This window comes from Falco cherrug, chromosome 3 (assembly GCF_023634085.1).
Source record: "Falco cherrug isolate bFalChe1 chromosome 3, bFalChe1.pri, whole genome shotgun sequence".
Taxonomy (NCBI): Eukaryota; Metazoa; Chordata; class Aves; order Falconiformes; family Falconidae; genus Falco; species Falco cherrug.
In genome coordinates, this window is record NC_073699.1 from 109,274,759 (window position 1) to 109,289,099 (window position 14,341).

At 49.3% G+C, this 14,341-nt stretch overlaps 1 protein-coding gene across 6 annotated transcripts in view; it reads left to right on the forward strand.

Annotated features, from left to right (window-relative positions):
• The window catches only part of ACAP3 (ArfGAP with coiled-coil, ankyrin repeat and PH domains 3), a 96,757-nt gene that overhangs the window by 40,545 nt on the left and 41,871 nt on the right, over nucleotides 1–14,341 (forward strand). For all 6 annotated transcript variants that reach the window (XM_055706260.1, XM_055706262.1, XM_055706264.1 and 3 more), the window contains exons 2-4: nucleotides 763–820; nucleotides 4,558–4,677; nucleotides 5,190–5,243. In XM_055706260.1, the coding sequence (XP_055562235.1) occupies nucleotides 763–820; nucleotides 4,558–4,677; nucleotides 5,190–5,243 (232 nt within the window). The remainder of the gene's footprint in view (nucleotides 1–762; nucleotides 821–4,557; nucleotides 4,678–5,189; nucleotides 5,244–14,341) is intronic.

The window sequence follows — 14,341 nt, forward strand, 5'->3', positions numbered from 1 at the left end:
AATGACTGATGTCACGTTAATATTTCATTTTGTGAGGGAGGCCCGGTGACCTTTGCAGCGGGATTCTAATAGCCTCTTACTGTCATATCTGTCCAGTGATGTGGAAGGAAAACAGATCAGATAATCGTGGAGCGGATTTATCCGTATGCAAGCAAAGACCCACATGTGTGAAAGGGATTTAAGGTGTTCAACCGCAAAAGGACCAAGATGTGTTTCTGCTTGAGTGATGGTTCCTAAGGTGAAAAAGACATAATTTGCCATGTGGCTGCACTTCAGGCACAGTTATAGCCTAGAAAATGTTTTTTGGTGGTACTGAAGTAAGCAATTTGTGTTGTTGATGGATGCAACTGGATAGCTAAGGTGTAACAGTGGTTATTTCTGTGTCAGTTGGCATTACTGCCAATTAACAACGTTGCCTGCAGAATCAGAACAAGGCCACTAAATGAGTTTGCTGCGTGTGGCTGCCACAGCACACCTGAATTTCCCCATGCCGCTGACAGAAGATAGCATAATATCTGTCTCTTTTCCCAGCCCTGTGGAATTTATTCCTGATGAGGTGCGATCCTTCTCCCGAGTCAGTCAGTCCTGAGTTTACATAGCAGCGGGGAACTCCAAAGTGGGAAGCGTGAATCCCTCCTCCTGTCCACCACCAGCACACATGCCTTAGTCCCTCTGATCTTCAGTCATCCGGGACCTCCTGGCTTCTCTCCCAGTCATCAAAAGCAATCAATTAATTATTTTTTTTCGCTGTTGTCGTTACAGGGCAACCATTGATGAAGTGGAAACAGATGTGGTGGAGATAGAGGCAAAGCTTGACAAGGTAAGGTGGGGCAGCTTGGTGCATTGGTTTGAAGAGGGGCTGATGAGTTCCTGCTTAGGAGTTTGGCCCCAGCAGTCTCCTCTAAAAAGTGAGCCCATCTCAGGCTGTCAGGAAACTGATGTGTCGGACACTGGGCTTGTCCGCAGGGCCACGTGTCCCTCTGCTGAAAGGGACCTGTCAGGGCTCCTTCGTGACTGCCAAAGGAGTCAGGACAAGAGGTCCAGGTGGGCTCCCAATGCTGGATGATGGCCTTCTTGTGCTGCCCCTGGAACTCAGGGGACTGACACTGCTTCTCCTGCTCTGGCAAGTTATTTCGGTGCTGTTTCCCCTCTCCACCATCTTGCTTGTGATATTAAGCTGTGTGGGGTCGGAGCCCTTACCAGTCCACACACCGCTGCGTCAGCTCAGGGGTGTAAGGAGACGTTGGCAGGTAAACAAGGGACCAGATTCAGACTGATGGTGGTGGTTGCTGTCTGATGTTCAGCCAGGCTGTGCACCACAGCTGCAATCTGACGCTGGAAGTTTCCTCTCAGGGACCAGTTTGGCCATTTTGCATTTATGCTGGCGATTCTTTACATCCAGTTGGTAGTTTGGGTCTAAGTCAGAGGCTTTATGTTGGAAGGCGGCTTTTCCACCCCCACTCCTGTTGATGTCTGAGCCACCAGCCAAGTTGTTTCTAAGCAAGAACAGTGTAAAATGAAGAAGAGGAGCCAGAAGAGCTGCTGGCTTTTTGTCTGCGAGATTTCCCAAAGCCAGCAAGGGATAAAACTCCTGCGTCTGATGTAGAAACGGGCTTTGTTGAAGTCACAAGCCCTAGGCAAAGCTGTGTCCTATAAAACCTATTTACTAATCAAGCTGCTTGAAATGGTGATCTGCACAAGCTAACTAGTCTCACTGGTGAAAGCTGCAGAGGGGTTTAGGTTATCTGTTTTCCTCTAAACTAAGGCTCTAAAGAAAAAGCGTGGGGAGAAACTCGCTCCGATTCTAGCACTGCTGCTGCCAGTGCCCCCTGTAGTTAGACAACTTGGTGTGAGGAACAATCCTGGAGCGAGGAGAGTAGGCTGGAAGTACAAGAGCTGTTCAGAGCTCTCAGCTTTTTATTGTTAGTGCTTTGTTGCAAATTGATTTGAGCTCCTTTGGGTGAGGACTGCATTTAAAACAATAGTCTCATGCAATTTTGGTCTTCCCCTGACAGCAGTTATGGGGTGATATTCTGGAAGTGCAGAGTGGGCCAACATTTCATTCTGTTTGCATACATCATTTTCCCTGCCTGTTGCAGACATGAGTGGTCATGCAAAATGCTGGCTCAGTTACTGTCAGCAACAGGCTTATCAGGCAAGTGAGGCTGGAGTTCAAATTAATTCTCTGAGGGTAACTTGGGACAAGGTTCGGTCACCCCCCTGAAAAATCAGCCTTGGATGGCGCAGCTCCCCTCCCGTGTCCAGGCTGGGTGGAAGCCCAGGGCAGCCTTTTCAGGGCTTGGTGTAAATGTCGTTCAGTAGTACCCAAATAACTGTCATGACTAGTTCTTAAAGAGCAGCAAGCTGGCGAGGACTGACTGTTTCTCTGCCTTTTTCTGTGCCGCTGAGCACCTAGCTGATAAACAGTTAACTTTTTCACACCTGTTTGAAATGGAGGTAAAGGGTGGTGTCAATGATTCATTCAAGGGAACAAGAGATTTGGGCTTGGTTCTGTTTCAGGGGGATTTCCTTCATTCTGCCCTGTGCTCCACCAGCAAAGTCATCATTGCTCCCCTTGGGAGTGTGCTTGTGCCGAATGGCCTTCAGCTACTACACAGCCTTGGCCACAAGTGTTTGCACAGAGGTATGCTAGAAACCGCCACGTTGCAGAATAGGCTGGATTTCCTTTCCAGAGGATCTGTCCAAATGCCTAGTGTACGTCTGGGCTCCAGATGTGACAGGAACTGCATCTGTTTGCTTTTCTTCTCTGGGCTTGGACGGGATAGCCTGCTAGCATCCAATGCTCTTCTGTCAAGTTACGTGGACAGGAGAGGATGAGAGTGTGAAAGAGTGAAGACTGTATATACTACATATACACAGATATACCACGTGTGATGATATTTATATTTGTATATTTGTATTACATATATATTTATACATTCAGATATACTCAGATATATTTTTACAAAACTGCAGATAGAGGCAAGCCAGCTTGTTCTGCAAAACATGCATATAGATTAGACCCCAAAGCCTTGTGGCTACATAAATAAATGAGCACCAAGGCCAAAACCAGCACATCATGCTTCAGTGGGGCTTTGGTATCGAGCCAGACTTGAGAGCTGCTCATTCCCAGCCTGTAGGTGAGGCTGGTTGATGGGGAAAAATTTCTAAAGCCATTTTTCATTAGTAAGATTAATATCCCTAAAAAGCTCTTGGATTTTGAGAATGGAAAACTTCAGATCCAAGTGTTGTTTGTTATCAGCAGCTGAAGTTTTCAACTTAGTTGAAAAGCCTAGAACAGTGATGATATAAACAAAAACCAACCAACCAAAATATTAAAATTTTTTACTCAGTGGCCAGCTGTTACTGTTGCAGATCCCTTGGGCCTTTGGTTTATGGATTTATCTTAAGTTGTTTAGTGTAACCTTTTACAAGGAGCTTTGGCTGAAAGGAGATAGGCTAATGGCCAGGAACTCTGGCTAAGCTAATGCTCCCATCTTTACAGCCAGTTCCAGGCATGCTAAGGCACTTTGCTGTGGCTAGGAAGTCTGGGAATGTTCCCTGCAGCTGTTAAATTATCAGAAGTGGATAAAGGCTGTCTGGAGATGTATGCCTCTGCTGCAGCAAACTAATTCCAAAATGAGGAAGCTGGCCCATTTTGCTGCAAGTTCCAGGTGACTTCAGTGTTAACTTCACTCTGAGAAGGCTGGGGGTGAGAATCGGAGCGTGTGTAGCTTGCTTAAAGTTGTTAACGTTTCTCCAAACAAAGCTCTTTCCAGGTCCATCAGAAAGACTGCGCTAAGTCACGTGCAGTCCAGAGAGACACACTGTGATCCCTTACAGTGTCTCAGCAAAGTTTCCCAGGGCTGCAGAATGGTGGGAATTGATTCATAGGTATCTAAATCCTGATGGTTTAACCTGCGTGTGAGGGAACATTGATTTTTTTTTCCCTGGCTGCATGCAGCAGGCACAGCTTAAACAGTCCTGGTCAGTTGGTTTAAGGAAAACACGATACAAAACCATCAGAGTGCTGAATGCTGGCTCCCTTCATTCCAAGGGAAGAGCAAAACAAGGCTCTACAAGTATACAGAACAGCCAGCTGGGTTCAGAGACTTGACAATCCCAAAGAGCAGTACGCTCCCAGCAGGGAGATTCTAGACAGCTTTTCACTTCCACCCAGCACCAAGGAGTCTTACCTCTCCCCAGTCAGTCTGTGTAATCAGGTTCCTTTTATTGCAGTCCTGATGCCTCAGGATAGAACGAGCAGTAGAAACCCACTGGAAAAAATGGGCTGCCCTGATTCATCTGTCCTCAGGGGACAGCCTGCAACTGTTGTTCTTAAGTGACAAGCGAAACCCTGACAGCATGACGTACCGGAGAAGTGGGATTTGCATCCCTGTTTCTGCCATGTGCAGGCAGGATTGCTAATGTAGCCACACCAGGAACACGAATGGCTCCGGTTCTAAAGGTCTTGGGCTGTGGGGTTGGTGCAGATTAAAACCTGCCTGGCTGCAGTTGGGTCTGATGTGGTCAGCTCACGCCTCTCTCCTTGCGCAGCTGGTAAAGCTATGCAGCGGGATGATAGAAGCAGGCAAAGCCTACATCACCACGAACAAGCACTTTGTCAGCGGAGTCCGGGACTTGTCACAGCAGTGCAAGAAGGATGAAATGATTTCGGTAAGTCATCCTGGGGGATGGAGCATGGGACACACTGAGGGCTGGGCAGTCTTAATCTTCCTGATACCGCGAATGGACCGTATGTCCAAGACCCTTGTACTGTTTAAGTAGCTGTTTAGTATGGAATTTTAATTTTGGAGGAATGTAGAGACCATCTGATACGCAATACTGAAAGGTCAGAGTGAGATTCATTGTTTGCAGGGAGAACTGGACTTTTAAGAAGCCACAGTGCTGGCAAGGTTGTTGGAATCTAGGTCAGTAAGCATGAGTTATTTAGGAAGCACGGGTAACCAGCCTACACAAGCGACAGCTGACATGTTGATTTCAGCACTAAACTGGAAAGGACAGGGAGCCTATGGCTTCACTGTCAGGCATTTCTGAAATGCCACCTTGCCAAATGGTGGAGTGGCTCCTCAGTGGCTTAAATGAGAATCTCTCTCAGCCGTTGAACCCCTGGGAATGAAGGGCAGCTGCTTCTATTCACTGCCAGTTCTCTTTACCTTTTTTTGCAGGAGTGCCTCGACAAATTTGGAGACAGCCTGCAGGAAATGATTAACTATCATATGGTAAGATGCCTCTTCCTCTTGTCTTTTTGTGTGCTGATGGCAACTTCTTTCTTGAAGCACTGATGAAAGGTCTCCGGTCTTTGGCTTACTTGCCACTGCACGAAGGTGGGGTCCGTGAATGGACTGTCTCTTGGGTTCCAGTCCCTGCACATCACGTAGCCAAGAGAGCAGCAAAGGGCTGCGGGTTATTGTTGCCTCTTGCAACAGTATTGAACTGTATGAGCTGTGAGTGTGTACTCACCATGATCAGCCCTGATGCATCATGTGTGCTAGGAAATCGGATTTCCACAGGCTTACAGAGGAGGTGCCACTCGGTGAAAGGGTGTGTACTGTTGCATGGGTGCCTTTTGGCTCATTTCAGAGCAGAGATGTACAAGAAGTATGTAGAAGGATGAGGTTAGAGACCTCTTCATCAGAGGAAGAGGAGAGCTCATGAAGGTCCCGCACTCCAGATGCCTTGTTCTTCTTTTCGGATAACGCAGGTTTTTGTAGGGAGGGCAGACAGGGTCCTGAGGCGCTCTGGCAACTCAGACCCTGGCTGTTAACAGCCTGCATGTATAACCTTGTTGCTGCAGATGTGGAATACCTCTGAAGCTTGGCATTCAAATCTGTGATGTTCGGACACCAGCAAGGCTGTGAGTGAATCAAACTGGCCGGACTGCTGTGGTCAGTTGATGCTGGGAGAAAACTCAGTGAGTTGTGTGCAGCTCTGTGTTTAAGGCTAACACAGGACATATTAACAGTACAATGAGATGAAAGGAGGGAAATGCCCAGACAATGGCTATTCTGCTGAGCTGCCCGTGTCTCATTAACAGAGCCCAAGGGGTTAGAATCTGCCCTTTCTCCATCCCAAACATCCCAGCCATGGCATCTGTAAACCTCGTAGAAGAATAAGGTTCTTCGTGCTTGATGGCTCCATGCCAGACCCACAGTTTTAAGTCTGTAACTCAGTAGGAGCTTAAAGCACAAGTGCTTTGAAGTGAAGGAAGCTTCAGAGTGTCAGCACTGGACTGACCCACTTTTATACCATGAAGCCCCTGTCAAAGTACATTAGGCGCGATGCTTGCTTTTGGGACGCAAGTTAGCCACATGCAGCTGGAGAAGAGGCTGCATCAGGTCCATTTAATTATTTCATGAAGCAGATGGGACGACTGTTTCCTAGTAAAAAATGTCAGGGAAAAGAGGTATTGCACACACAGCTCTCCTAGGACTGTTAGTAGTTGGGAACAGACAGCTGTACAGCAATGTTGTTGGTGGGGAGAGAGTGAATGAAACAAGCGTGAGCAGCAGAGAAAAGGTGTGTTTGTTTCGAAGCAGAGAAAGTCAAACACTGATTGTCTGATGCTGCTCAAATTCCCTCAGCAATTGGAAGGTCTTTCTGCCAAGGAGCATATGAACCCTTGAGAAGCTACCCCTCCATACCAGGGCTCACATCACAGCTGCACTGATAGGGGCTGGGCTGAGGAGTGCGTGCAGCCCAGCCGTGAGGAAGCAGTCCCAGCCAGAAACCTCTAGATGCAGAATTCTGTCCGCAAGCTCTGCTGCGCCAGCTGTGCAGCTTCCCCTGGATCCCCGCTCCCTGCCAAAAGTGCCACTTCTGGGATTGCTCTTGCCTCAGCCAACTCATCATCAGCAGGACCCTTCCCAGAGCCGTCACATTCCCAGCTGATGTGGTCTAACCCTTCCCCTGCACTCCACCCCGGTCAGCAGGGCTGAGCTCCCCGCTACGTGTGACTCGGGGCTTCTCAAAGCATGTGCAAGGGGAGACAGTGCTTAAATCCTCCCTCCCCTCAGCCCTGGGAGAGCACCCTCCTCCCTTGGTGCACAGCAGCGTGAGTCCCTCTCCAGGAAAAGGCTTGGGAATGACTGCTGCATCCCGAGCCCGCTCTGGCGGCTGTTCATTTCGCTGAGTTATTTTTAGTGCCTTCTGCTGTCTCCTTTGTGTGTGCCTCTGCGTGTGCGTGTATGTGTATCTTGGCTCGTCGGTGTCTGAGGATCTCAGCTATGAAACAGTTGTCAGTGCTTACTCTAGGAATGCGGCCAGGACAGTATGTACAACTGGAACAAGTTAAAAAGAAGGGAAAATATCCCCAAAAGATCGGTTGGAAAAGCTTGTTCTATAGTTTTATTGCTAAAGTACGGGGCCCAGTGATGTCCTGATTCTAGTTCAGCAAAATCCAAGCATAAAACCTGCTTGAATGTAAATGAGCACACTGAGCTCCAGAGCATTCCCACCTTCCTTTTAATGCACAAGGAGGAAAAAAAATCACTCAACGCAACTTTAGAGGACAGATGACAAAAGAGAGAGTTGAGTTCAGAAGAGCTGGAATCAGTGTTCTCTGCCTTTTTTTTTTTTGCTCTTAACCACATGCATTTGGGCTAATGACTTACTCATGTCAAAGCATGCATAGAAGTTAGAAACCTCCATACCTTTATGGATCTGGACTATTGTACATTTATGTCTCAGCTTCCATATCTGCAAAAAGCATTTCAAGTGCATTCCTGTCTCTGAGGGGCTATTGGGAGGACACACAGGCTTAACGACTAACAGAAGCTCTGCTAATTCATTGCCAGGTAAATACCAGGATTGTCCAAAAGATGAATCAATACCCCAGGTAGTAGAATTTTTGCCCAAACTGTAGAAAGGGATGAAACCAAGGAAAGGTAGACAGGCAGAGGGAAAAGAGGACAGTTTTAATACTGTGAGATTAAAGGTGCTGGGATTCAAATTCTCTTCAGCCACACAAATTACACTGTTATAACTGGAAACACTGTCGGACTCCTGTCTGATAATGAAATTTCTAAGACATATTGAGAGAGAGCAGCACTGCTCCATGGGGAACAGCGTGGAGGATTTCAGCCACAGTCCACAGGCTGCTTCAGCTAATGGTGCAGGGAGCAATTCTGCAGTCCCTTCCCTGTTCAGATCTGTGCTTCTTGCTTTGGCTCGGGGAGAGAAAGGAAAGCAATGAAATTATAAAGCTGTGGGACCATTGCAGAACCAAGTGGAGCGGTGCAGAAAGTGCTCACACCTTAGGGGTGAGTTGCCACTTCGGAGGCTGGTGTCCCTCAGGAGTTCCTTTAGCCTGAGCAGTTTCTTGACCTTTTCCAGCCAGCAGAGAGAGGCAGTCCTGCCACCCCTCTTCCCTTCTCTCCATTTTTAACATTTTCCAGCACCCTTGTCATCCCTCCCTAGTGTGGCTCAGGGTCACACACACTGGGCTGCGTCCAGACTAGCCGGGTTTTTTAGCTTAGTTAAAGCCATTTCACGATGCAACCACACAAAGACAGGGAACTCTTGACTGCAGTGCTGGCTTGTGCCAGCTGAAAAGGTTCATGAAGCTGTGGTCCGAGGCTTCTCAGCTGTGCTCTGGAGGTGACTGCCTCTACCCGTTAGGTATTGAAGAAGCTTGGGCTCCTGGCTGTGGCCGGTTGTGGTGACTGCTCAACCTGGCTTGCTTGGGCAGCTCTTTTACTGGGGATGGCTTTGTAGGGGAGACAAGAGAGGTCAGATGGCTCAAATGAACCAATGTAGGTAATTATGATTGAGTAAGAGGTCAAGGGACTAATGGCTCTAGCTGGTTGTGTGATTTGGCTAGTGAGCTGGAAAAGCACTGCCCTGGCAGCTCCAGAGGATGTATTTCCCTAACGTGCCAACTGCTTAGCTGGGATGCTGATTTTGCTTGCTGCCTAGGGAAAATGGCCTTCCAGTGTCTTGGGAAATTGGCTTCCTAGGATGTTCTGTTCAGAAACGTATGCTTAGTGGCTTGAAAAAGAGCTTCCTACTGATGTTACAATGCTGACCTCTTGAGGCATCACTGCAGCTGCAGATGTTGACAGCAGCATCAGCAGAAAAGCCAAGGTCCTGCTGGCTGCCATGTCACCTCAGGATCAGATTCGAGGCAGGATGCTGTGCATGTATTCCTCTTGGTGACCGTACCGTGTCTCGATGAATATTGCATTCTGCTTCAGGGGGCTGTCATTCCTCTCTCCTAACAGTCATGGCAGTGTGTAGGTCCACAGAATTCCTGTACCCATCTTTTCTAACAGCAGTTCAGTGTCCTGACCTCAGTTGTACTGTTGCTACATTAGGTATCTAAGGGTTAAGGCATCCTAGACCTAAAATTTCCGTTTGTGCAGGGGGAAAATACCCGATGAGAAATGATTGTGACTCCTGCCTGTGTTCCAAAAGCAAAATGCCCCACTTTTCCTTATGGACTCTAGTCTTGCAGTTGTCAGTTGTGCTACGAATTTAAAAGCATCAGCTGTTACCTCTAATACTTGTAAAGGTACAGTGTTTAGGGTAATTGGCTCTTTACCAAACACACACAGGGCAGAGGTGCAGGGTCTCAGAGGTATTTCGTACTCCCAGTACCACTGGACTCAGTGAAACAGAGGCACCTGGACAACTTTGCAGTGTTAGCTTGCACTTCCCAAGTGAAAATGAAATCTTACTCGTGAAAAATTCCTTGTACCTGAGATCCTGAGGAAGTAGGGGGTCATCTCCTCACTGTGTAAACACTGCAGTATGCCAGAGCACTTCCCTCCAATAAATGTTGTGGTCTGCCCCATTATTTGTATTGTTCTGTTCTGTCGTTCCCCTACCTGTGGCCAGGAGCCTGTGCCAAAAACCAGAATGGGCTGATATTCTGCAGAAACTTCTAAAAGAAACGCTGCAGCCTTTGCAGCACGGGGCCCATCTGAAGCATCTCATCAGGGGACCTTCCCTGCACTGGTTAGAGGCTGCAGGGTGGCAAGCCTTGTTGCAGTCTACTAGTCTGATTGTGCTGCAACAGGGAACAAGTTTCCAGCGACCTCTGAGCAGTGGGTGGCAGACAGGGATGCCTGAGCCTTGCACAGCTCACCACAGTGAACCATTCCATTTCACAGGAGCCTGAGTGGCATGAACTGGAATTTTGCTCGCAGACCTGAAGTCTCCCCTGTGACCCCCCCTCCTCACTACATGCCACACTGGAGTAATAAATTTTGACTGTGGCTTGCCAAAGTACTCTTCTGTGCTGGAAACACTCCTTGCTTGTCTGCAGACAGATGCTGTGCTGGCAGCTCCAAAACCTGTGTGGTTTTTGCCTCCTTCCTTCCTCCTTATCACCCTCCCTAAAACAAGAAACAGATTGAAAGGTGTAGCAATCTGCCAGGCCGTCATATGTGAGAAAACCACCTTTCCTGCTTTTTACAGAATCTGATGAATGTAAGTGCAGAGTGTAACAAGGTTTCCTCACAGATAAAGGAGTGTAAAGTTACCATCGGTTCTGGAGAGGTAGATGATAATTATGGGCTATTGGATTTATACTATAATGCTAGGCAGTGGTGTTTGGAATTACAGCAGTGCAAAAGCTCACATATTTTTTTAACCCCGTTGCCAAAGACTGTTAAACCCTAGACTTGAAGTGGATTTTATTCCTGCAAAATTCTGATTAGGTCAGAGTTCCCTGCCCTGCTTTTAGGTACAGTTTTTTCTAGTGCAGTCACGTACCTAATCAGCTCTTGTGAAGGCAGGGTAATCCTCTCCATGGACTTCTAAAGCCGAGACAACTGGATATGCTCCATGCCAGCTTCTTGGTGCTGACTAGCTGTCCAGATTGAGCGATGTACAACTTACAGATAGTTCAAAGCTGTCAGCACCCACTTCCAAGGGACAGCTTCCTCTCCAAGGAAGGAGAGACTGCAGGTTATACAAGAGTGGGAGGCAGTGAATATGGGGATGCAATAACCCCTGGCTCTGTCAAAGAATGGCGAACAGTTTTCCCACCAGCCTGTTGCCCTTGGAAAGAAACACCAGGATCTGCAGCACAGCCTTGTCACATTCACACATCAAGGCTTTTTCCCAAGCATGCAGTTCCCTCTGTGCGATCAGGAAGATAAGTGGAAGCATGCAAGTGGAAGTGCTGTTGTGACAGGGTTGCTCTGGCTCGAGCCCATTAAGTGCATCTTCAGCAGCACCCAGTACTTGCAGCTCAGGAGATGTAACATTAACATTGCCCTCATCAGCCCTACTCCAGGCAGTGCTGTGTTGAGCTTCCTTAAGTCTTAAGCTTTCCTGTCTGCCGTAAATCACTGTAGCTACGTCACAGGAATCCTCCAGCAGGAGCAGCAGCAGCTTGCAGGGGAGATGTAGCTATGCCGAGCGAGCCAGGAAGCGTTTCCTGCTGACAAGAAGAAAAACCACCCAAGCTGTGATGAGTCAGTGAGGCAGATGGCAGATGTGGTGGGTGGAGGGTAGTGGTGGAGTTCAGGGGGATGGAAGAAGGAAGCGAAAGTGGAGAGTGCTTCCACGCTGCCTAGTCTCCACAGGGCTGGGTGGACCACCTGCATTTTCTGACAGAGCTTGGGAAGGGTCCAGGTGCATCAGGCTACCCCAGCAAGGGGCATCGTTTGTGGCTGCAGAACTACCATCTGGCAGGGGAGGTGCTTTCTGTCATCCCGTGGCTTCACGAGTTTTGCCGTTGTGTCCTAGTGCAATGACATTAGAGTGGTCTAAAAGACTTAAGGGAGCTGCTGCCCTTGCGGTTTGATACCGGTCCAGCTCAGTGCTGCATTCTGCGTTTCAGGAAGACTAGGTTTTTGTCAGTTCCCAGAATATCTGCTCTCCAGTTAGGGGCGACGATCCGCTTCAGTAATATGTAAGGGGCGGGAACAAATGTCCTTTAATCTAAGCACAAACTGGAGCTCTTGAGCTTTTTGTGCGACTCGGCATCAGCTTGGTTCCCAAGTTAGGATGTGCTGACATCCAATGTGTAGTAGAAGTAGTGTTGTCAGCTTGTTTTCCAGATCCTCAAGTGAGCTGTATTACAAAGGCATCACGGGTGGAATGCCATTCGTGGGTGCCATTTATCTGGCGGGCCATTCCTCAAGAGATGTAGGACCAAATCATATAGCCAGGCAGGAATAAAAGTCATTTAAGCATCTCCTGCCAAACAAAGGATGCTTGAATTCTGGCTGGCCCTCCTGCGCCTTAGGTTATTATAATCAGGTAGGAGCTGCAGTGAAAGAGAAGTAAACTGTAGGAATATGAAAGCAGGGAAAAATGTACAGTGTGCTGTCAGTGTTGCGGTTTATTTTGTTACTTGAGCAGCTGAAGCGGTGTTCCCGTGCTCTTTCCAAAGCTCTGCCAGGCACACCCTAACAGCAGCTTGCTTAGACATGCCGTAGGACAAGTAAGCACCCAGGTCTCGGAGAAACCCCTTTGCCACCCTGCAGCAGGACAGGGCGCTGGGGAGGGGAGGAGGAGAGGCCAGGGCAGGCTGCCAAAGGCACTGCCGTCCCACCAGTGACGGAATGGGTGGTCTCTGGGGAGCAGGGTGTCTGACGGGGGGTCACGTGGAGATTGTGGGTTTGTTACGGGGTCACTTCTGATCCCCAGCAGATGCAGAGAGAGAGCTGACAGGGCAGCCTGTACCTGAGCAAGCAGTACTTGGGTGGACAGCCTGTACCTGTACCTGTACCTGTACCTGTACCTGTACCTGTACCTGTACCTGGGCAGGCAGCCTGTGCCTGTACCTGCACCTGTACCTGGGCAGGCAGCCTGTACCTGTACATGTACCTGTACGTGTACCTGTTCCTGGGCAGGCAGCCTGTACCTGTACCTGTACTTGTACCTGCACCTGTACCTGGGCAGGCAGCCTGTGCCTGTACCTGTACCTGCACCTGTACTTGTTCCTGCAGCTGTACCTGGGCAGGCAGCCCGTACCTGTGCCTGCACCTGCACCTGCACCTGTACCTGTACCTGGGCAGGCAGCCTGTACCTGTACCTGTACCTGTACCTGTACCTGTACCTGTACCTGTGTACCTGGGCAGGTGGCCCTGCCAGCCTGGCTGTAGCTGCCTCGTCTCGCAGCCACACTCTGTGGGAGACTGCTGATGGGACAGCATTCCCAAGACTGGCTAAGAGGATCAGACTCTGATTCCCAGACCACCAACCAACCAATGCTCATTGAAATGCAACACAAACCAGTCCCCCAGACTGTTCCAGGGGACGTCGGTGAGAACGGGGCCTCCAGACTGGCCATGAGGGAGGTAAGTGTGGAGCAGTGACTCACCCAGCTCCTGACCGCTGTGGCCGGGGTGGTGAATTGAGGAGCTGGGGAAGGGAGAGCTGCCCTTGGCCATGTGTCAGGCAGCTGCATGGAAGCTCCACACCCTGCGTCTCATCATCTGGGGCCAGCTGCTGCAGGAGAAGGGCTGACTCCCTTTGTGATCTTGAGCTCATCTTGGGCTATGGCTCTCTAGTAGACCTTAACAGCCTGCACCAGCTTCACTGCCGCCTCCACCCATACCCTCCAGCCCTGGGCACTCCGTTGGAGCTCTGCCTGAGGCCTTCAGCCTTGGTTTGAGCTGTGCTGTAGGAGCACAGGTCTCCAGCTCAGCCATACCCAACCATGCACCGTGGTGATCCCGACTTAGAAACTGATTTTTCCAGCATGATGCTGGACCTGCCTTGTTAGGGATCTGCCTGGCAATCTCTGGGCCTGACCCTGATACGTGGACTGATGTCCCAGCCTGGCCTTGGACGTGATTCATCACCACAGACTTCACTGATGATCTTGGTGGAATATGGCCACCATCTCTGAACCTGCCCTTCTTTTTTGGTGGGGTGGAACCTCGGCTCGTGAAGCCCCTGCCCTGCATTATTCCTCTTCAGCTCCTGGTCCAACGGCCTCTGCTGCTCCCTGACGAATTCCCACCACAGATGCACCTTTAATCTCTACTCAAGCACTGCTCCCATGAGCAGCTGTGGTGTCCTACTTCTGAGCTCCATGCGTGTAAGTGCTGAGAGCAGCAGTTCACAGCCAGGCAATTTCACTTCTTTTTTAGCTTCTACTTTGCTTTGCAGCCTGGTGGGTTCTCTACTCTTCTCTTCTAAGTGCTGGAGGGGGTCATGTGGGAGTGCTGCAGCAGTGGCATCCCTTTGGATCTCTGATGTATCTTGGGCTTGCAGTTCAAGGAATAACATCCTGGGCCGCTGAACTTGCTTTATTTCGTAGGGAAATTCCTAAGCCCCCTGTCAAAGGTGGGTTTGGGTTGATGCAGCTGCCTCGGAAGCCCATGCTGGGAAAGTGAAATACAGGATCTAGCCTTTT